The sequence below is a fragment of the Dama dama genome, chromosome 29 (genome assembly GCF_033118175.1).
Source record: "Dama dama isolate Ldn47 chromosome 29, ASM3311817v1, whole genome shotgun sequence".
NCBI lineage: Eukaryota > Metazoa > Chordata > Mammalia > Artiodactyla > Cervidae > Dama > Dama dama.
This window is the reverse complement of record NC_083709.1, coordinates 51,381,898-51,405,906: the sequence shown is the minus strand read 5'-3', so window position 1 is coordinate 51,405,906 and position 24,009 is coordinate 51,381,898. Positions and strand designations below refer to the sequence as shown.

At 42.7% G+C, this 24,009-nt stretch overlaps 1 protein-coding gene across 9 annotated transcripts in view; it reads left to right on the top strand.

Moving 5' to 3' along the window:
- KANK1 (KN motif and ankyrin repeat domains 1) overlaps positions 1 to 22,747 on the top strand; it is a 210,807-nt gene extending 188,060 nt beyond the window's left edge. For 8 of the 9 annotated variants that reach the window (XM_061132739.1, XM_061132738.1, XM_061132740.1 and 5 more), the window contains 9 exons: positions 8,030 to 8,221; positions 8,867 to 8,975; positions 10,153 to 10,395; positions 11,778 to 11,865; positions 14,698 to 14,917; positions 17,462 to 17,604; positions 18,239 to 18,439; positions 21,027 to 21,125; positions 21,696 to 22,747. In XM_061132739.1, coding sequence (XP_060988722.1) covers positions 8,030 to 8,221; positions 8,867 to 8,975; positions 10,153 to 10,395; positions 11,778 to 11,865; positions 14,698 to 14,917; positions 17,462 to 17,604; positions 18,239 to 18,439; positions 21,027 to 21,125; positions 21,696 to 21,758 — 1,358 coding nt within the window. In that variant the 3' untranslated portion in view covers positions 21,759 to 22,747. The remainder of the gene's footprint in view (positions 1 to 8,029; positions 8,222 to 8,866; positions 8,976 to 10,152; positions 10,396 to 11,777; positions 11,866 to 14,697; positions 14,918 to 17,461; positions 17,605 to 18,238; positions 18,440 to 21,026; positions 21,126 to 21,695) is intronic. The other variant, XM_061132742.1, reaches the window with a different exon arrangement.
- Positions 22,748 to 24,009: the final 1,262 nt, after the last annotated feature.

Below are 24,009 nucleotides of genomic sequence, written 5' to 3'. Positions count from 1 at the left end.
AGACAAATGACTTGCAGTTACAAACACTCTAAAAATATGTGACTGTCTCTGAGCAAATAACAAACAGAACTATCTTTAACTGTGGAACTTAACTGCCTGCCACATGATTTATAGAAAATTCATCTCTCATACTCAAATAAAAGAACTGCTTTTTAAATCAGCTTCCATATTTGCACTGTTAGTTATCTTGGGTTTGCTAAAGAAAAAAATTTATGAACTTGAAGTCATTCCCGTAACTGTGAAAGCAATTCTGTAGACAGAGATCCGAGCCAAGGCAAAAACAGGGAAAATAAGGTCGTTACAAAATGTCATTTCTAGTTAGTTTTCTTAGTTCAAATCATATACCATTTACTGGTCCCAGTACCTCTCTTTAAAATCGCAATTTTCTTTTAGTAATGCTGTAAGAGAATTGAATAATCCAAACCAAATGTTTCTGGAACATTGTGTGTGAGAGCATGATGTAAAAGTCTTCTGACCCAGAGGTCAGAGAGCTGATGTCTGGTACTAGTTGCCCAAGAACTTGCAGTCACACCTGGGGTGAGCGGTGTTGGGCTGCCGTTTCCTCCTGTGTCATGAGAGGGTAGGTTTAGATTTTTCTTGCATGGGTCCCTTTCAGCAGAATTACTCTATAAAATTAACTCTTCACCAGGCTGCCCATCAGATTCATCTGAGGAAAAAATTAGGGTTAGGGTTTTGGGTTTTTCCCCCAAATTTGTGATTTTCTGCTGCCACCCACTGCTACTACTCAATAAGGCACACTAAGGTCCTAGTTCCAGGAAATATTGTGGAATAAACAGCCTTAAAGTGAGTGTTATTAATCTGGGCTCCATAGCTTCATAAAATAGTTTTGTGTTTGGAATTTTTGTAAAGAAAGTGCATAATTTTTATCAGACTCTGAAAGGGGATAGCTGACCACCCCCTACCCCGCCCCTCCAATGCCCAGATTGAAATTACAGACCTAGGACATCTGTTACTGACCTTGGGAAAAACACTTCAGCCCTGAGAAAAATCTTTTATAAAGATGTAAAATCGGTCCACCCCACTTGTGAGCCCTTCAGTTGACTCTTGTTTGAAAATAATTTCTTAAAAGAGAAACTGATGCTTTATCATTTTAGATGAGTATTAGTGAAATAAGTATATGCACTCTGGGAAAAGATGCAAGTTTACTTTGACACTTCTACTCTGAATGAATCTGTGAAGTATGCAGTTCATTTCTGGCTAAAGCATAGAGATAGGTGGTTTTTAAGAACAGAAGTGGCATTAAGTTCCTGGATGTCCATTCATAAATGCTGAAGGGAATTGTTGGTAATGGTTGATGGTTCTTCCTTCAATCAGCAAGTCATTTGTATCTCAGTAAACATATTTAAAGTTTGCTCTGTCCCCATCTCTATTCAGATCAGTTAATAGCTATGAATTCGTTGTCACTTGTATGCAAAGTGTGGTACTGAAACAGAGAGAGAGAGTGGTATAAGCCTTGAACTTGCAATCCAGTTGGGAAGCAAAAAACACATATACCAGAAATATGAATGATAACCTATGGAGGTTATGTTATATGTTAGCCACCAAATAATGTGAAAATAAAAGTGCTTGAAGAATTCATCTGCAGTTAAGTTCCCTGAGGTTTAGGGAGAAGATGAGCTTAGAATAGAGAGGACAGCGTTAGCTGTATCTGGAAGAACACAAGAGCACATCGGCTTAACCCAATTTTTAGTTAATGCAGCCTGTCAGTGTGGGTTTTCTGGGTCAAGTCTTGAATTGGTGTGTAATTAAATGAGGGTGGGGTTGTGGTGAGGGAGAATCTGATTCTTGATACACTCTAGCATTTTAATTTCCAAATATCTACTTTTAGATCCATTCATGACAGCTGTCTGGTAGGTCTCAGGAAAATGCTAAAATGGCCCTAGAAATTATTACGCTGCAGTTCTCACCATTTAGTGACTTTATGTTGGTGGCCACAAGCATTGGTATTCAAGGAGAGCTCTGAGAGATGAGCCTACAGACAGAAAGGGATTGTCCTGTCTCCTCCATCAAAGCTACATACTTTCCACTCAAAAGTAATGTGTACCAATGAAGGTGATCATTCATGAATAATCTCTACTGTCTGTTCCCCAAACCAACATGTAGACTGAAAAGGGAACATTTGTGCTCAAGCCCTTTTCCTTATGGAAAAAATAGAAGTGTTATTTTAGACCCATTTGAATTCTTAGTTACACTTTGAGAAAATGCCTAAGTGAATGGCCTCCATTATGACTCAGAAATTTCAGTCCTACTTCTTTTTGACAAGTAAGCTAGATGTTCTTTAAAAATCAAATCAAATGTTTAACTGAAAATCTGGCACAATAACATAATTAAATAGTTGGCCACACTGTTCATAGTTGTGTTTTCAGAAAGCACTTGGCATTATAAATAAAAATATGAGTTAGCATGCCAGAAGAGCTACAGTATGTGAACAAAGCAACTTTTAAAATCCGTTTTATTTATAAAAGCCAATTTTCTAACAAATTTAGAAACATATTTGTTATGTGCCAACAACTAATACCCATTCTAGACAAATAAATATCACAGAGGAGACTGTAGAAGGTGATTTCTTTAAAAGCTTCTCTATCTCTGTTTTTCGTTGGTTTTTTTAAATATATAAAAGTGGCTCTAGTGATAAAGAACCTGCCTGCCAAAGCAGGAGACAACTGGAGGAAGACATGGCAATCCCACTCCAGTATTCTTGCCTGCAGAAGCCCATGGACAGAGGAGCCTGGCGGGCCCCAGTCCATGGGGTCATGGAGAGTTGGACACGACTGAAGTGACTTAGCGTGCACATAGCTTTAACATTTCTAAAGTCAAAAACATAAGAAAAAAGTTTTTATTTTTATTACTGTTTGCCTTAGCTTGTAGTAAAATTATCCATATATTAAATGCTAAGTGTACTTTAGAATTAGATGAATGCTTCAAGGATGCTCTTATTTTCTGGAACACAGATTTCTGTCACTTGCCGTGTCTTAGTTATCACTAATCTGGTCAAGTTGTAAAACGGAGCTCATGCTTTACTGGCATTTATGGCCATTATAAGTTTGAGTTAATGACCAAAGATTGCAGTTGTCCCCTCCCTGTTCATTCCCCAGTGGTACCTGCACAACTATTGCCCACTGTGGGAATTTTGAGCAGCTTGGGCAGTGTACCAGAATTCTGAAGGTGTTTGGTGATTATTCCTGTTGTTTTACCCTTACTGTTTGCATGGCATTTACTGTTAGTCATGGATTTCTACCATTAGTGGTCCAGGACTGCTAACTAAAGCACCAATAATTCCTGATAATTTACATGGTCCAAGTTGATAGAGTGAAATCAGTTTTTGTTGTTCAGTTGCTAAGTTGTATCTGACTCTTCGTGACCCTGTAGACTGCAGCACACCAGACTTCCCTGTCCTTCACTATCTCCCAGAGTTTGCTTAAAATCATGTCCATTGAGTTGGTGATGCTATCTAATCATCTCATCCTCTGCCATCCCCTTCTCCTTTTGCCTTCAGTCTTTCCTAGGATCAGAGTCTTTTCCAATGAGTTGGCTCTTCTTAAAGGAAAATCTAAACTCTTGTTTACTGCAGTGAAGTTTTACATTGTTTTCAGCAAATTTTTTATTGGTTAATTTAATTCACTGGTTCTTAATCCTGGCTGCACATTAGAATCACTTGCAGAATTAAAAAAAATTTTTTTTAATTTATTCATTTATTTTTGGCTCTTCTGGGTCTTTGTTGCTGAGTGGGCCTTTCTCTAGTTGTGGCAAGTAAGGGCCACTCCCCAGCTACAGCACACAGGCTTCTGTTTGTGGTAGCCTTTCTTGCTGTGGAGCGTGGACTCTAGGGCTCAAGGGCTTCAGTAGTTACGGACCACCCCCCACCCCCCACCCCACCCCACCCCCGCCCTGGAGCACAGTCTTGATAGTTGTGGCACTTGGACTTAAGTACTCCGAGGCATACAAGATTCCCCCAGACCAGGGACCAAACCTGTGTCTACTGCATTGGCAGGCAATTCCTCACCACTGAAGGAAGTCTCACTTGTAGAGCTTTAAAAACCACAAACACTGGATCCATCTGCAGATAGTTCATTGTATCTTACGCCCAACTCAAGCATTCTAAGGGCAACCAGGTTGAGACCAATGAATTTTGTTGGCCACTTCAGTTTTGACTTTATTGGCTGCACTTTTCATGTGTTTTACTTGAACACAACAGTCATTTGTCAGCCTTAATGCTGGTGCGTGTGTCATCTTATCTATGCCCACTAAACACAATGGGTCTTTATCAAGGTCAGGCAATTGTTTCTGGGTCACTCAAGAGTAGCCAGAGTTTCAACACAATCTGAAAAATATTTTCTGACAATAAAGGTGACAAATTTCCTCTGATTCAGCTAATGAGAACTAGTTTAACATTTATCATTGTTCTTTGCCTTGCTCGTTAGACTTAGCAGAATCCCTATGACTTTCTGTTCAATTACACAGGCACTTACTGAAATCTTTCAGTTGTCCAGCACTGTTCAGAGCACTGCAGAGGACACAGATAATGTAGCATGGAGGGACTTCAAGGAGCTTACATTCTCACATAAGAGATGTGTAAAACCAAGGAAACAGAGGGCAGGATGTATTCTGGTCTGGACAGTAAGCACTGCAGAACAGTGAGGGGTAAAGATCTTTGTGTAATGGTAAAGGCTAGAGGAAGTAGAAATGACGCCAACCCTTGAAAAGAATGAGTGGAATTCTGCTGGTAGAGGAAGCTGAAATTCCAGGCCTGTTAAGACAGCCTCGTAAGGAAGGGCAGAGAGGTGAGTTTTACTAAGTCAGAGTGAGTAGAGGGTAGGAGTTGTTGAGCAGTTTAACTACCCCAGGCAAGAAGAAGCTGTCCATGTTCACCATGAAGGATCCTCAGGCACCTGCTTGAGAAGGTGGACCTTGACTGGAGGAACTTTTAAAAGCTCTAGTTTACAAAACTAAGTTCTGGAGAAGAGAAGTGGTTGCCTCCAGTGAGAAGATTATCTAGAAAAGGACAGCAGGTGGGAAGTGTGCATTTACTGGGTTGTCAGAAATGTTCTGTGGCTAAATTAGGGAGGTGCTCACACATGCATTATATTTACCAAAATTCATCAAACTCTACACTGAAATTCTGTTCATTTTATTTTATATAAATTATATGTCAATTTAAAAAATATTTTTAAATCTGTGTTTAAAAGGAAATAGAACTATGGATTAAAAGACTTAAAAACCATATTAACCAATGGAAATATAGGACTGAGGTTCTGATTCAAACACTATTAAAAAACATTAAGAGATCACTGCATAAATTTGAATACTGACTAGATATATAATAATTTCAAATTATTATTTTTTTTTAGATTTGATGGTTTTAGCTTTATGCTTATTTTTTAAGAATGTTTTAGGAATATATACTGAAATATTTATGAATGAAAGTGATAGGATCTTCACCTTTTGTTTCAGAAGAATCATTGGGAATGGCTGGAGGCAGTATAGATGAAATCAGATCATTATTGAAGCTAGTGATGGAAACAGAGGGATTTATTATACCATTCTCTACTTTTGTGACTGTTTGTTGCATAACAATAAAACTATTAATGTATTTGCATTTTAAGAATCATTTTTGGTTCTTGAATGCGGAAGTGCCTAGTGAAAGTGTTTCTCTAGGAAGTGTTTTGGCACTTGAGGATTAACTGTTGAGACTCTTTGGAGGTTACTGTAGTAATTTCGAAGTAATGATGAATAAAGTTAGAAAAGGAGGAATGAAGAGAAATGCCCTGCTTTGTTTACTTAAAGTAAAGCAAAGGCACTGGTTGTTGCTGTTGTTTGGTCGACAAGTCATGTCTGACTCTTGGTGATCACACAGACTGCAGCACACCAGGCTTCCCTGTCCTTCACTGTCTCCCCGAGCTTGCTCAAACTCATGTCCATTGAGTCGGTGATGTTATCTCACCATCTTATCCTCTGTCACCCTCTTCTCCTTTTGCCTTCAATCTTTCCCAGCATTGGGGTCTTTTCCAATGAGTCAGCTCTTTGCTTTGGCTAGCCAAAGTATTGGAGCTTTAGCTTCAGCATCAGTTTTTCCAATGAGTATTCAGAGTTGATTTCCTTTAAGATTGATTAGTTTGATCTCGTTGCTGTCCAAGAGACTCTCAAGAGTCTTCTCCAGCACCACAGTTCGGAAGCATCAGTTCTTCAGCCCTCAGCCCTCTTTATAGCCCTGCTCTTACAACCATACATGACTACTGGAAAAATCATAGCTTTGACTGGACGGACCTTTGTCAGTGACGTGATGTCTCTGCTTTTTAATATGCTATCTAGGTTTGTCATAGCATTCTTTCCAAGGAGCAAGCTTCTTTTAATTTCATGGCTGCAGTCACCATCCACAGTGATTTTGGAGCCTGAAAAGGCACTGGAGACATTTTTTATTTGCTGTCAGGGGTCACATCAGATCGTGGGGCAGTTGAACATTATTTGAAGGGCTGCATTCAGTACTGTCTGTCCGTGCTGAGTTGGGAGGTGGATTTGTGAAGAAAGCACCAGAGAGGTCCCAGTGCCTACAGAACTAAAGGAGGAAGCATTGTGCTGTTGGTGAACAGGATTAGGAAATGTCAGCCACGTTGAAAATTCTATGTGTGTGTATGCTTAGTCACTTCAGTCATGTCCAACTCTTTGCGACCCTATGGACTGTAGCCCACGAGGCTGTTCTGTCCATGGGATTCTTTAGGCAAGAATACTGGAGTGGAGTGCCATTTCCTCCACCAGGGGATCTTCCCAACCCAGGGATCGAACCTGTGTTTATGTCTCCTACATTGACAGGCGGGTTCTTTACCACTAGAGCCAGTTGGGAAGCCCACAAATTCTGTGCTGTACATATATATATATATATATATATATATATATATATGGGTGTTATATATATATATATATATAAAATTATAAATATTTATAATATATTTACTATATATTATAAATAATAAATAAAATATTTATTTTTATAAATAAAAATATTATAAAATTATTAATAATTATTAACACATATATATTAATTACATAATAACCCAATTTTTCTGCTTCATCAGTGAACAAATATTAAGTACCTAACATAAGCAAAAGCAATCTAGAAGATGCAGTGAGAGAAACAAAGTTGATTAGATTAGTTATGTAGGCCCTTAAAATATTTACAGACAAGAAGGGAGTCTAAGATTGTCACAGGAATCAGCTAGTACCTTGTATTATAGATCTTGAAGGAGAGTCTCAGAGACAAGCCTTGAGAGTTTAGAGAAAGGAGAATTAATTTCCAGTGGGGAGATGAGGGAAGGCTTGGAAGAGGAAGTCATGGGAGGGTTGGCCATGTGAGGGAGAATAGGGAAGGAGCAGCACCAGGTAGAAGAGAGTAAACTAAGGCAGGTGTGCTTGTAAGAAAACAGGAGACCCCACTTTCTACACTGGGAGGAGTTCCACCTACTGGGATGTACCCCAAAAAGACCACAGGTATAGCAGGAAATAAACTTGGAGAGGTAAGCTAGTGCCAAATGGCAGATATTAAATTATCTGGCTAAATATTGATAGTATGAACTATGTTTTCTGAGTGGTAGAGAGATTTTTAGGTTTTTCAAGTTGCGTTTGAGCTGGAATAAGGATGGGATTTGAGCTGAGTGGCAGTTCTCCTCTGTAGCAGTGTGGGAGAGGGATAAATGTGAAGGAAGAAGGACAGTCAGGATGCTGCACTGGTGGCCCCGTGTAAGGTAAGGTGGTAGCGTCAGGACAGACAGAAGAGAGGCACTGCGGAGTTAGAAGGACCAATCCGGATGTGGTCAAAGGGAAGAGGTCAGAGTCAAGAAGGCCTTGGGGGTTTGATTTTTAGATGGCTTGGATAGTAGTGCTAATTATGCAGAAAGAAGACACCAGAAAAGTGCTTGAGAAAATGATGAACTGCAAGAATTTTTTTTAAAACCATTTAGCCCATTTTATTTGGTCCTCGCATCACACATTTGTACATCCTTCTCCTTCCTCACAGGCAGTAATTTGGAATACACCTGTAAGTGTGGAGGCCTTCAGTCAGGAGGGCCATTAAACTCACAGACATCCCTTCAGGAGGTGGGGACCATGGAAGAGAAGCCCATCGGCAGCCAGGATACCTTCCCCACTCAGGAAAGCACACTGTCTCCAGTGAACCTGACAGACGACCAGATAGCCGCTGGCCTCTATGGTAACTTTCCTCACTCACAACCCTTCTCAGCATCAGATTCTAGGACCAGAGTTGTCAGCATTCCAGTCTAATGCCCGTGTTCCTTATAAATTGACCTGGAAGAATGATTACACAGTTGTTAGGAAGTAGGCCTAGAATCTCTCTTAAGATTATCAAAGAAAGCCATGAGGTCCCCTTAAGAAAACTCATCTGATGTTGCAAATTACAAAATATTTTAAACAGCATTTCACTGTTTCACAGTCTGGCAGGTATAAATTTTTCTAGGTTTATCTCAACTTAAAAAAAAAGATTAATAATAATCCCTGTCTTAGTGCCTTGATGGTTTTTGAGGATCAAGTGAGATATGACATCACTTTATAAACAGTAAAGCCTGATATAGATGCTAGTTGTCACTGCATTTGTTATGTCTGGAAGGACTAATGGATTTTTTTTTTCCATTTAAAGAATGTTATTAATGGAACTTTGAATTATTTTCTCTGCATGCACACAATTTTCCAATGGATTTTGGACAAGTTTCTTATATATACATGCCAAGATCTCCAGTTACATAAATAAAAAATGAATGTACATAAAGAATACCTATTCACTTACTTATATGGGTATGAATTATATTAATTTTTATCACCATGATTCACTTCTCCACAGTATGTGCAAATAATGAAAGTACGCTGAAGTCCATCATGAAGAAGAAAGATGCCAACAAAGATTCAAATGGAGCAAAAAAGAATCTTCAGTTTGTTGGCATTAATGGAGGGTAAGGAAAGATGGAGGTACCAGTGTTGATACGTGGTCTGTTTCCTTTGCCTCCTGTCTACCCAAGTCCTATTTAAAGGTGCTAGTCTAGGATGCTGCTGCATAGGGTGACAGAAGATTCCCTCCTCATTGAGGTGCATTTGGGCCTCTCTTCTCTCTTCTTGCTCTCTGTAAAGATATTTCGCTCTTGAAAGGATACCTGATGAAGCTGAGTGCTTTACATCCTCTCACCTTTGATGTGAAACAAATGATCTTCAAGGAAAGCAGCAGGCAGCAGGTTGCCTGCCTTGTTGGACAGCTTGTAACTTGCCTGTGGCAGGACTGAGCAACAAAGACTGAGAGCATTGCTCCATGAGCCAGGGACAGTCATCCACTCCTTCAGGACGGGTTGTTGTGCTTGGCTCTCCAGGCTTACAGACAAAATAGTAGGGCCTCTCGCCCGAAGAGTAACCTCACCATGCCGTCAGTTCTTCATTTTCTAAATGGAATGTGTTTTAGTTGTTTTATTCCTTCTCTTGTAATTGGCCAAGGTAAATAAATAGTCAAGCCTGTTTGTCCTCCTACAGGTAGTTGAATCAAAGCAGTTAATCCTATTAATCCATACATGGGCTTAACAAGAAACAATAGTGCAGAGTTAGTTGAGATAATATTTATTGTAAAGTGTGCCATAAAGGTTTAACTTAGTGGTGTCTGCTTTCCAAGTCATTAATGTTTTATTGAGTAATGTGTCCCACAGTTTGGAGAGTGTGTACCAGAGGAACTGTTCGTCACTTACATAATCTGTTCACCTTGGACAATGGGAGAATTAAAGGTACAAAATAGGAAGAATGAAAAGGGGAAAGAAAAGGAACAGGAAAGATGAACAACCGCAGAATTGGTTTCCATAAAATAAGTTTCCTTTGATTAACATTAAGCCAGAGGTGCTATATATATACATATTATTTTCTACAAGTGGTTATTTGATACTGCCAACAACCTTGGTTATCCCTTTTAAGTGAGAACCCATTCAGAACCACCAGATTTCTAAGTAGACCTTACTCCAAACTTCTAAGTGCAGGCTCTGAAAACCACTGGTGAAATTTCTGGAGTCATTTAGCAGCTTTCCCTTCATAAACATTTCTGTCACTGGGTCTTCATGGGTGTACCTCGCATCTCCTGAACTCCCAATTGCCACCTAGGTATGAAACCACTTCCAGTGATGATTCCAGCTCAGATGAAAGCTCTTCTTCCGAGTCAGATGACGAGTGTGATGTCCCTGAGTATCCTCCTGAGGAAGAGGAGGAGGAAGAGGAGGATGAAGACACTCGGGGAATGGCGGAAGGCCACCACGCAGTTAATGTGGAAGGTTTCACGTCCACCAGGGTGGAAGATGAAATGCAGGTTCCAGAATGTGAACCTGAGAAGGTGGAAATCAGAGAGAGGTGTGGTACATCCTCCCCCTCCCCTCACCCTTCCCACGTTTGGTGTACTTTAGCAGTAGAATTGGCTGGTTGTGCAGATTGTGCAATTGAATCTTAATAGATCAATCTTTCCAGTCTCCAACAAAGGGCTAAACTTTACCTGTTCCTTATAGGTGTGTCCTTCTTGTCCTGATGCTAGTAGATACAAGTGCAGAAGTAATAATCTGCTAGATCTCTTATGGTAGCAAAGAGAAGGGCTTGGTATCTGTTCACCTTTGTTTCTTTAACTGTTTAATATCTAAATTTGTATGTGGAGGCACCATCCACGTAACTCTTAAGCACCACTAAAGCTTCCATTGTTTTAACAACCCCATTTGTAGTTAAAGGCATATTAGAATTTTTTGTAACCAACATGTTTCACATTTTAAAGTTTCAGATTTTACCATTACCCATTTATCCTTATACAGGTGTCCTTACTGATATTATGGGTCCATACTGATACTATATGACAGGAACAGTTTTTGGTCTCTACCAAAGGTTACATTTACTGTAGAGATGATGTGATCAGTGACATGCCCATAGTTTGTTGCTCATTGAGGGATTGGGATCACCACAAGAATGGCTCTGGGGCTGTCATAAACAGCAGCTGAAATATCAAATACTCTGGTTGGCTAAAACATGTACTAAAAGTATAGCCAATTTTAAAGACTTAGCAAACATGGAATCGATGCTTATAGAACAGGAGAGAGCAGAACAGATGGAAATTTCAGTATGTTTTTTCACCATGTGAAGTATAACTAGAACATTTCAGAAAACTTTAATTTGGCAAATGAGTATTTAATTGCATTAACACAAGGTAAGTGTCTTTATACTTCAAGTATTTTCAAATGGCTCAATATTTTGATATCTGTTGTTTTTTAAGCTTTATTGAGGTATATTTTATATACCATATGTCATCTGACTTTTAAGTTTCTGTTTTCGTGTGGGTTAAACAAACCCTTCCAGAGTCACCAAATGTGATTTCAGATGTGTGGTTTACTGGTCAGCATAATGGGTGTGTGGTAATTCAGACCTCTTCAACCCCTCAAGAGTAAAAATACGTTTAAGAACTTAGAACCAAAGAAGTGGAAAATCTCCATAATGCCACACAAGCCAAAATAGTGAAACTGAAAGCTACCCTCATGAATTAAGGCCAGAGCTCTGGCTGGAGGCCTTGGCTCTGCGTGCAGCATCCGACCTCGGATGTCTGGACTCTCCCAGGCAGGCACCTAGCACCACCACAACCTGCTGGGGTTGACTTGGGGCTCCTGGTCTTGTAAAGGGTTATAGAGTTTGAGGTAAAAATGCCTTTCCTTCTGTAGTTAGTCTTGAGCACTCTTTCTTCTGTTTTTCCCTCTTTCTAGATATGAGTTAAGTGAAAAGATGCTGTCTGCATGCAACTTACTGAAAAATAATATAAATGACCCCAAAGCTTTGACCAGCAAGGATATGGTGAGTCTGACCTACAGACCCTGTCTCTAGGCTGCCCCTGGGCTGTTGTTGCCTGCACTCTTTCCCCCCAGACTTTTCCCAGTGTGTGTAGGCAGAGTGACCATCCTGCTGCCCTGCGCACCGGACCACTCTGTGAATGTCTCCCTCAGGCCTGACTTCAGATCTCCTTTCTCCAGCCTGTACTTTTCTTGGGGGCTGAGCATCTGCGAGGCAAATACTTGTCATGGAAAGGAGGGCTAATTGCAGCCATGCGTCATCTTTCTGCATGTCCGGGTGCTTACAGAACCTTGTGATCCTGGAAGCAGAGTCCTGAAATTTTTTAAGTTAGCCTGTGTTTTTAAGAGAAACCTATCTGAGCCGAGGTCAGCATTCCTTTCAATTATGAAACTGTGTATTATGCTCTGATGTGGAATGCAGGCAGTCACTATTTTTAAACCTAGAAATAACTGCACTTGTTGGCCTCTCACAGTTTGAGAGATTTAGAAGCATGCAGCAAAGAGGTAGACAGTTGCCTTAAGGAGCATGAGTAGCATAACATAGGACAGATAAATATTTCCATGGCCATGGTGAATCACATGTTCTTGCCAAGTATGTTGCTCTAGAGATGTTTAGATTTGCAGTTTCTTTCATAGGTTAGACCAACCTTCTGGTAGACACTTGAATTCAGTGCATTGAGAAGATATAGCATTTCATGTTATTCTAGATAGTAATGTTCATTTGAATCTTTGCATATTAGTGGAAGATTTAATGTGAAGTTTTATGTTAAATATCAAAGTCTACAGCTGATGAGAAAGTTGATTCATAGGTCTCACAAAATTGTAGAGTTATAAAACCAAAATGTTAAGACTGGAAGAGACTTAGGGAATTACCTAATGCTAGAAAGGCAAATAGTTTTCCTCATATAACAAACACAATCTGAAGAAAAATTGGTGATGGCTAGCACAGGAGAAGGACATACATGTGCCCACCAGGACACTCTATCCTGGTCTATCCTGCTTTAACTGAAGCCCTAAAGATTATAAGTAGCTGCTAGTTAGTGCTCAGAATGGATGATATCTGTCTTCAGTTCTCATCCCATGGTTTTTTTAATCCCAACTAAATCATATTACCTTGTTATATGGCATCTTTTTTTTTAAAATTATATGCTGTCTTTTCACATCTATTTATATTGCTTTAGAAACTTAAATTTATCAGAGCCAGCTGAATCTTAACCCTCAAATATTGTTCTGGAAAAGGAGCATGGCAGTGATGTTTACAGAAGGAAATACTAAATGAAGTCCCTGGGCTAGGGGGGCATTTATGTACATGTTGAACTCTTATCAGTATAGACTAAGTGCCTGTCTGTACCTTGGTCACAAATAATAAAACCAGGAAAGGTCACTGCAGTGTTAATATTTCCCACTAGGTTTAACCTGAACTTGAAACTGATGCTTTCAGACCCCAGATTTTATAGCTGTTATATACTTTTACTTTTACCTTCCCCATTGTTATTGCTGTTTAGTCACAGTCTTGTCGGACTCTTGTGACCCCATGGACTATAGCCCTCCAGGTTCCTCTGTTCATGGGATTTCCTTGGAGTGGGTTGCCATTTCCTTCTCCGGGGAATCTTCCCGACCCAGGGATCGAACCTGTGTCTCCTGCATTGGCAGGTGGATTCTTTACCACTGAGCCACCAGGGACTCTACCCATAATACTAGGTTATGTGATCCTCAGGGAGGACTTAACATTTCTGGGGCCCCAATTGTCAAGCATATTCTTAGCACATACTCCAGGATTGGTCCATTTTTTGTTAATTGAATATTCATTCAGTAAAGACATGTTTAAAGTACTGTGCTATGAAAAGTCCCAAATGTGAATGATCACAACGCCAGGGCCATGTAACCATATCAGGACACTGAATATGTAGCTATAACAGAGTTTGACACCCAAATGACATAATTGCCCTTCCTTCTGTGTGAGGTATCCAGAGGAATTGAAATCTGAATATGTGAGTGAGCAGAAGAAAAGAAAAATTAGATGAATTCTTTCCTGGTCAGGACCCTTTTCATTCAAGTGACCCAAACTATGAAATGCCAACTTCATGTGTCCACAGCCTAAGGGACGGCAAGTGGGGCTGATGACCAGATACAGATGATCCTGATGGGGAAAAGTAATTTGTTTCAGCAAAAAGTAATTTGTTTTTTATTCTCTTTCTGTGGTTGAACATTTTTATTTGGGATGTAGTAAGAATCAGGTGCCTGCATGGTTATGGTCTCCAGCCTAGTGCTGTGGAGATGGATGTTGAAGGAGTTGAAGTTGGGCTGGACAGGAAAAGGCAACCTAATTGGGTCAAATGATTTCTCCTGTCCTGATTACTATGAAAATAATTTTCAAGACCAACCTCCCTACATAATATTAATAGTTCAATAATAAATGGACCCTGGCCTAAGTGACTTAACATGTATTACCTCATTTGTCATCACAAACATGGTGAAGGAAAGGTATTTTTATTACCCCCATTTTGCAGATGAGGAAACTGAGGCACAGAGTAAGTATCTTACCCAGCTTTGAACAGCTCGTTGATAGCAGAGTCAGAATTTGAGCATCGTGGTATAATTCTTGCATGGTGGTATAGAAGTTAGAACATGTGCATGTGTGCACATCAGAAGATAAACTTCAGTCTGGAATTTGAGGCTTCTCTGAGGGCCCTGGGTTTTATTAGTTGTTCTTGAGACCGGATTCTATCTGCATGTACTTTGACTATAAAAGGCCTGATTTCTTGGGCTTTCAGCTAGGTCTGAGAAAGGTCTATAAATAGAACTACTAATGGCCAACCGCTTCGTGTCTTGGCAGCGGTTCTGTCTGAACACCCTCCAGCACGAGTGGTTCCGCGTGTCCAGCCAGAAGTCGGCCATCCCGGCCATGGTGGGGGACTACATAGCCGCCTTTGAGGCCATCTCCCCGGAAGTCCTGCGTCACGTCATCAACATGGCGGACGGCAACGGCAATACCGCCCTGCATTACAGCGTGTCCCACTCCAACTTCGAGATCGTGAAGATGCTCTTGGACGCGGGTACGCTGGCAGTCCCTTTCTCTCCTCCAGCAGGCTCAGGTTGTGACTCATCTCAAAGGAGCTAGCCGACCCACTCCTCAGTTATGTGACCCTTCTAAAAACCTTTCCATTGCTTTTCCCCATGAGACGGTACGAATCTCATTCTTGAGTCATTCGTGGGAGGCTTGAAGCAGATTCCAGATCTGTTTTGGAAGGTGCCATTGAGGATATTCGTGCTGCAGTTCAGCACACATGACTGACATTTGGTAACACACACGACTCACATTCCTGCCTGCGCTGACTCAGGTAGGCTTGCCGGGTTCATTCTCAAGAGGCAGAACGCTCCTCCTGGGGCCAGAGCCACAGCTTTCCTGTCTGTGGGCTGCTCTCTCTGCTTGGGCCATGACCCCTCTCCAGCCACTTTGCTGAGCTGTGCAGTTAATCACAGTGGGGATCAGGCAAAGCTGCTGCAACGGATTGTGGTAGAAGCATCACTGTTCCCGCCAAAATGCACCCTATTCCTGGGGAATCAGCTTTGAGAAAAGAGTTATTGAATCTGAATCATAGTAATAAGAACAGTGAAAATGTTTGTTAGTAATTAGAACTCAACCATTCGAGAATATAGCCAATGGATGTATTAAACATGGAGTGAGAGGGTGTTACATAGAAGGGTCGCCTTGAGTAATAGGGAGCTTTCAACTTTTTGTTCAAGTTATCGATACCTTGAGTCTGTAAGTCACTTTATTTCTTTTTGAAATACGTATTTTTACTTCTAATTTGATGGATACAGAATCATCTGATGAGTGAGAATGCAGTGTGAACATCTGATTTAGAATATGCAGTGCAATTGTCCAGTTTTCCCATTCTGCTTCTTGACCCAGCTGTCCGAATTTTTTTCTGCTTTGTTTTGGGAACATTGGATTAATGCAGAGACCAAACAAATCTATCTTTTTTTCTAAGTTTGATTGTTCTCAGTTTAGGGGCCATCTTAGGATAAAACTGTTTCCAGTTTAAAGGAGGAAATTCCAAACCTCCTTCCCTTCAGACTTTCCAGACTATAAACAAAGTTGGTGATACTCTCAGCACAAGTTACTGTTTTAACAGAGATGTGGATAATATCCGGGAAAGCTAAGAACAGGATTTCAGGATTGGTTCTGAAAGTAACAGTTTAATCTGCCCTTGGAAATTTTGTATGGGCAGAATATTTTGGTAAACTAAATTATTTTAGTTCCATTGTTGGATGGCTTTGGTTAATCACTTTTCTGGATTTACTTCACTTTTTACAATGCTCACCTTTATAGACTGGGCTTGTGGCTCCATAAAGAGTGTTTGTGAATCTAGGATACCAGTAACATAAGCAAAGAGCCAAATGCCAGAGATAGTAAGGAGCCTTGAAGAGTATGTCTGTTCACCCACTTCTCCACCAGACAGATTTTTTTCTTTTCTTTTCCCTTTTCTATGTTAAAAAATATGCACTATTGTAAATACCATTATGTCCCCAGTATGCAGTTGTTTAGAACTTAAGAACATTTTCACCATAGCGTCTCTTCTCAATCTCAATGACAGAAATACCCTAAGCACTTTAATTGTATCTGGTCTCACATAAAAAGTTTCTTGCCTGCACTGTCCATTCCTTTCATTTTATTAGTGCTGAAGGAACTTAAGGATGCCTGCGGGATAATTTAGGCCCTGTGTGTGTATGTATGCTTAGTCGTGTCTGACTCTTTACAACACTGTGAACTGTAGCCTGCCAGGCTCCTCTGTTCATGGACTTTTCCAGGCAAGAATACTGAAGTGGGTTACCATTTCTTCCTTCAGGGGATCTTCCTGACCCAGGGATCAAACTCTGTCTCCTGCGTCTCCTGCATTGACAGATGGATTCTTTACCACTTAGCCACCTGGGAAGCCTAATTTAGGCCCTGAAGACTCCTTAAGAATTACAGGACTAGAAGAGCTCTGGTTTATTGAGTCTAGGAGTCCCTGACAGTTTGTAAAGGATTTAACTAAAGTTGCTGTCAGACCACAGTTCATAGAGCTGGGTGTCATGTGATTGGATTCTGATTCGAAGGGTCCCAAATGAGTCGGAGCATCAAGCTCAGGGTCTCAGAGTGAGCCGTGGTTTATGAGTGGGGAACACCATATTCAGTGTTCCTGCATAAGCCTCTACAAATCTTTCTTTCTCTTGTAGCTCTGATCACCTTCTTCACTCCAAAACAGTGATGTTCTAGACAGAAATTAGTGTCTAGATCCCACATTATGTTGTATTCTTCAAAGCAACCATTACTTGAAACAGCCTCCCAGACTTCCAGGCTGTTTTAATTCAACCACTATTTGCAAACAAGAGGGGCTGTGAAAGCTTGCTGTCATTTCTCACGAGCTAGCAAAAAACTTTTTCTTTGGTTTGGTATGAAAACATCTCTCACATTTCCTTCTGACTCACTCTGGGACTTTGACTGCTGGAGGCCATTTCGCTGGGCTTTCCCATACTCCATACCTTCAGTTTAGGAGGACAACTGATGCTGTTAGAAGACTGGCTCTTGCCTCAAGAGACTCATGTTTTTGCAGACGTGTGTAACGTGGATCACCAGAATAAGGCAGGGTACACCCCCATCATGCTGGCAGCCCTCGCTGCCGTGGAAGCAGAGAAAGACATGCAAGTTGTGGAAGAGCTCTTCGCCTGTGGGGATGTGAACGCCAAAGCCAGCCAGGTGAGCACACTTACTTGCAGATTCTGTGCTAGCTGGCATAGCTGTGACCTGCACAAGTGCCCTTGCCATGCTCCTAACCACTGAGCACCATCCGTGTGGCTGCCCAGTGGTCCTTGATGACTAAACACACCCATGAAACGCTGGCTTAACCACACAGTGGAAACTTCTCCCTTCTCTGCCTTGCATTGCATCTGTTTGAAGCCATGTGCACGTGAATCGTGGGTCAGCCTGCCTGTGGGTAACTGGGAGTCCCCACCACCTACCCAGTGGCTGCTGCTCCCTGACTGTCTCCAGATCACAGTGTCTTCCTGCCTGCACAGGGCCCCTCACCTAGATGTGATCACAGTTGACTTGTGACCATCTTCTGAACTTTGTAGCTCCTTGCTATCATGAGACAGATCCTCCAAGCCAAAGGGAAAACTGACTCATGACTTTAGGGTCTTACTTATGATTTCATAGCTCACGAGAAGTGAGTTTCTCCCTGCTTGCCACCACCCAGCCCCAAGTAATTCCCTGTCGATTCTTTCCCATCATCATTCTCCCTGCTTCCCTTCCCCCAGCACAGCCCCACTGTGGGTCACACCCTGCCAATCCACCATGTGCTTTTCAAGTCCGCTGTTGTTTCTCCTCACAGGCAGGACAGACAGCCCTCATGCTGGCGGTCAGTCATGGGCGGATCGACATGGTGAAGGGCCTGCTGGCCTGCGGGGCTGATGTCAACATTCAGGACGATGAGGGCTCCACCGCCCTGATGTGCGCCAGTGAGCATGGGCACGTGGAGATCGTCAAGCTGCTGCTGGCCCAGCCAGGCTGCAACGGCCACCTGGAGGACAATGTAAGCTGTCTCCACGGGTGGGGCCTCAAGACCAATGACATGCAGGGACCTGGGGGAGAGGCGGTGCTGCTTGACCAGGGGAGAGAGCAAATCCTCCTTTATCCTCCTCAGGGATTTGTGTTGTCATCCAGGCCACTTCCCTTCACAGCCCAGCTTGGCAGCATCTTCTTTGTACAGACTAATATTCCCATTAACTGAAGCCAAGGGCAGAAAGAGAAATAGGTCTCACTCCAAAATTTATAAAAGGAAGAAGGTGATGGGCATGTACGAGAACCAGTATACTAAAGGGAGGTAAGCAGAGCCACAGTGCAGAAGCAAATTCGGTGTAGGTCACGGCCAGGTGCACGGAGTGAAGAGGAGCAGCCCCCCCGACCCCCGCACCCCTGGCCCACTTGGAAACGCTTCAGTGGGGCCCATCCGAGTGAATAATTTGTGCCCTTTCATCAGCTAGGGGATCCGGACTATCTTGGCTTGCTTTCAGCACATTTTCCCACTCCTTCTCGGGCTGTTCCCATCATTGTCGCTTTCATCTCCTTCCTCTCCCAGTTCCCAAACTTTCCCATTCCCAGATAACCCCTTGACTGGAAAACTGGAAAAAATTCTGAGGAAAGCTGCTGATCTGGGTGTCTCCAGACCAAAGAGGAGGAGAACCAATAGGTCATGGCACAGGAACTAACATTTGGGTGGTGACAAGATTCAGAGGTCCAAAGGTCCCAGAGGACTGGCTGGGTTGGTTCTGTTTTTGAAAGTTTATCTCTCTGGAGCACAGGTTGAAACCGGGGCTTCCATTGGCCCCAAGCACTGAAAGATTAGAGGGAAAACATTTTCCTTTGCGCTACACTTGAGATCCTGGTAGGCCCACACCAGCAGGAAGAGCCAGTCAGTGCAGGCATTCACTGGCAGGAAGGACTGACTGGCGTCTGCAGTTGCAGTAACCTCCCCAGGAGCACGTAAGCTGCAGTTGCTCCAGATTCCTTTCACATTCACTGCAGGGGAGGGCCAGCTTCCCGCTCTCTTTCCTTAAAAGCAGTCTGTGTTTCATGTGCCTTGATTCTGTTTGCTCTTCTACTCTCAGCAAAGAACAGCTTGTAGATCTCGTAATAAGAGGCCATTGAGCCGCAGTGACTTCCAGAAATCCTGGTCCCCTGTTTGCTTCCTTATCCTTCAAGGAGCAGGAGGCTATCCAGCTGGCCTCTGGAAGAAAAGTAACTCCCAGAATTCAGCGTGGCAGGGAGGACTCTAAGGTTCAAACCACACACAGATTGTTCCCTGCCGCTGGTGACCAGAAGGGAATCCTTATCCCAGGACTAGAAAGAAAATAAGTTGTGCCATATTTTGTCTTTTTATTATTGTTAATTACTTTTGGTTAAAGTATAGTTGATGTCCAGTATGCTGTTTTGTCTTGATACAGCTTTCAGTTCAGTTCGGTTCAGTTGCTCAGTCTTGTCTGACTCTTTGCGACCCCATGAATCTCAGCATGCCAGGCCTCCCTGTCCATCACCAACTCCCGGAGTTTACTCAAACTCATGTCCATCGAGTCGGTGATGCCATCCAACCATCTCATCCTCTGTCGTCCCCTTCTCCTCCTGCCCCCAATCCCTCCCAGCATCAGGGTCTTTTCCAGTGAGTCAACTCTTCGCATCAGGTGGCCAAAGTATTGGGAGTTTCAGCTTCAGCATCAGTCCTTCCAATGAACAGCCAGGACTGATCTCCTTTAGGATGGACTGGTTGGATCTCCTTGCAGTCTAAGGGACTCTCAAGAGTCTTCTCCAACACCATAGTTCAAAAGCATCAATTTTTTGGCGCTCAGCTTTCTTCACAGTCCGACTGTCACATCCATACATGACCACTGGAAAAACCATAGCCTTGACTAGACAGATCTTTGTTGGCAAAGTAATGTCTCTGCTTTTTAATATGCTATCTAGGTTGTTCATAACTTTACTTTTATATCCATCTACATTCCTGCATTTTAATGGAATCCTAACTGAAAATTTTCTTTCCCATATTTAGTGTTTCCCCTCGTATATCCATAAGATACATTCCTGCGAAGCAGCAGGATTCAGTGCTTAAATGTAGGTGTGACTTGGAGTGTTCTACAAGGGCGGTTAGGGTTGTAGGACCCACTCCCTCCCCAAGAGGAAAGTTAAGAGATTCTTGGCAAATTGCAGGGCATTAGAACAGACACCACACTGCTTGATGCCTCATTTGTAATTATAAGAAGAAAAAAAAAGTTACGTTTCTATCCCTGCCTTTGCCTACTGCCCCCTGCCCATGGGCTAGCTGAGTGAATTAGAGCCCTTCCTGGGCAGCCTGTTTTTGTTGAGACTTCCCTGTGTGCAGACATACACACTGACCACTGTGAGGCGATGACACTGGCAACGGGCTGATCCTTGTCTGAGGGGTTGTGCCTCTATCATTCTGACATCGTTCAGGCTTGGCGCCTAAGAGGTCCAGAGAGTTTCCTAAAGAACTGAACAAACAGCTAGACTGGGGAGCCTTACCCAATCGAGAGGGACCGGTGCTGTTAGCTCTTGGCTACCGGGAAGTTTGAGAAACCCAACCTTCTTTGTTTCCGTCTCGTCTCCAGGATGGCAGCACCGCGCTCTCGATAGCCCTGGAAGCCGGACACAAGGACATTGCCGTCCTGCTGTACGCCCACGTCAACTTCGCCAAAGCCCAGTCTCCGGTCAGTGTTGTCCACCTGGCGTTCGTACACAGGCTGACAGCCACCAGACTAGTTGGCCCCCTTCCTCAGGGAACTGACAGGACACGCAGGTTTCATGATGATTCTGAAAACCAAAGTTTGAGTCTAGAGTGTAAGAATTCATCATTTTTGCCCCACCCAGAGGGCCAAGAGTGCTAATGGTTAGCACGGCAGAGGCTGGATGCCTGCTTGTCCTCACACCCTTACAGGAAGGATTTGTTCTGGACAGAGTTAACCAGATGGCACATTTTGAGCCCATAAATGCACATTGCCTTCCTGGCATCTTTCTTAAAGCAGACAGTGAGCAGCAGCCCGTGGTCCCAGCGTTTCCTCTCAGCAGGAAGTTGACTTCCCAGGACAGCTGGAGGTGGCTCTGCCAAGCCCACTGGCCTGAGAGCAGCTCCCGCTGGAGGACCGTGTATGGGGTTCCAGCCCTCCTGGCTCTGGCTCATGCGTGGTACTCATGGAGTTCCTGTGTCACAGAGGACGCATCTACCTGAGGTCACTGATTAACCCCCAGTTTTTTTTTTCCTTTCCTTTCCTGGTCTCTAGGGCACCCCTAGACTTGGAAGGAAGACATCTCCTGGTCCCACCCACCGAGGGTCATTTGACTGATTGTGTGCAAATAGCCGTCCATTTACATGCCACCACTAAGCTGCTAATTGTTCCTGTTGGGCTGACAGACTGAATGTACATTGTGCCTGAGCTCACCAGCAAACAGAACACAGAAAGCCGGGGGCTGAAGGCTGGAGCTGCCAGTGGAAGCTGAGCCAGCAAGAGATTTCTGGCTGGGCACACAGGCCTCCCTTCTGGCCATCTTCCCTCTGTGTAGGGCACACTTGCTGTTGAGTCTCTGCTCCGTTATGTACAGTTGTAGGAAATTGTAACCTGACCTGAGCGGGCAACTTCTGTTACTTCTGTTCCTGCTCTCCACACCCCCACCACTGCTGAAAAGTATCAAGTTCTCACTGGCATGGTGTTTTTAAAACTTTTCCACAAGTATTTATATTTACTAAATGTGGACCCATTGGTATATTTACTAAATGTGGACCCATTGGAAAGTTCTTTGAAAGCTCCATTCCAGGATGGTTTTGTTTTTTTTCCTTTTGTCTTTATTATTTTAAAATAAGGAAGTTGAGATGACTTTGATCATGAATGAATCAGGCCTGGGCTGGTAGGTTTCTGGTTTTAAAAATAAAAGGTGGAATGTCTCAATAAGTATAAAACTTAACAAAAGGAAGTCTATTCAGTTGGTTTTATCTAGGTGGCTGTATTATATGACATTTTATACAAAGGGTGTCTATATAAAATTGACACAGTATTTTGAACTTTTATATTCCATAGTAACTGAAGACATGAAGAACGACATGTAATGTTGCCGTATTTTTATTAATAATTGCACAATTCTGTGTCTAATGATGAAAGTTGAATTGTGTTAGAGAAATTGGCTATCCATTGGCCTCTAGAGAAACATAGTGTAGTTCTCCATGTATTTATGGATTCCTTTATCCCATGTCACATTTACTTTGGTCTTATATGTATTTAAATGTTTGAAGTGCCTTAGACTCTTGCCATATTTTCAAAATAAAATTTCATTAAGCTCTTTTACTTGTCCCTGCTTCATTTCTGACAGCTGTCTGCCCCGATCCTTTTGACTTACAGCAGTGGCAGCGAAAGCTGATGGGCGGAGGGTGAGTGCCCTGTCCACTCGTCTTAGGCTCCAGCAAAGGGAGACGCCTCCAAGCGCATGACTCCATCTCCAGCTCTGCTCATTACTCAGGTTGCACAGCAGGAGTCTCAGACTTAAGACCTAATTAGGCAGACAGTTCATCAGACAGGTAACCTCACAGTTAACTCCTAAGCTAACTCTTCTCTGGTGCAGCAGCACTGGTCCTTGACTCTAGTTTGGAGGGCAGCTGCTGGGTGACTGGTTGAAACCTGCAGGGATGAAAAGGGCAAGATGAAACTATACACACATTATTCCAGCGTGCTGTTGGCTCAGCAGCACCTGTTTTCAGATACTTTGTAAAAAGTGAAGGGAATGATTCTCATATGAAATGAAGAAGCATGGCAGCCAAAATGCAACTGTGTTTTGGCATAATCGCTGGTGGTGAACTTTAACAGGTGCCATTTGTGAGAGCCCGGGTGTATTGGAGACGCATCACTGAACCAGGAAAGTGAGGGCTGAGGTACTTGGAGTCGTGAGCACCCCTTTCCCTCCCATGATGGATCTGCTTGCTCTGGGATCTGTGCTAAATTTCATTTCAGATAGTTATTCAAACCCAAGTTCCCTCAGACCTGAAATAGGACAATAAATTAAAGTGGAAGAGTTTGTGTTTGAGAAGTGGGGCTGTGAGTTTTCTGCCAGTTAACAGCATGACACACCTTTTGAGCAAGGAAGTATCTCAGGTGGTTTGCAGTCTTCAGAATTTTCTTTGTTTCATTTGAGAATGGAAGGCACTCATACCTTCCATGCGTAAGAAAATGAATTCCTACATCTGCATGCTGCATTTCAGGTTTCTTATGCTGAGTTTTGCAGAAGCAAATGAGTGCTTGTTCTATCTGGAAGGAGGTATTTATGGAGGTAACTTCTGGGTAACATATGCTGGCTTGTGCCTTGTTTGCTCTGCTCGCTCTGGGCACTTAGAATGCTTTTTATCTTGGGATCTTGGCACACTATAAAACCAGCCTGACTTCCCCCATTGGGACAGCTGCGATTTATGGAGGCACCATTCCATAAAGGGATTTGTGGCAGGAGACTTGGGCACAGTCCCCAAGTGAGGGCAACAGAGGGCTGGAGACTCCTCAGTGTATTGTCCAGCTTTAGTGAAGAGAAGGCTTAACCTTTAAGTGACAGAGAGCCAAT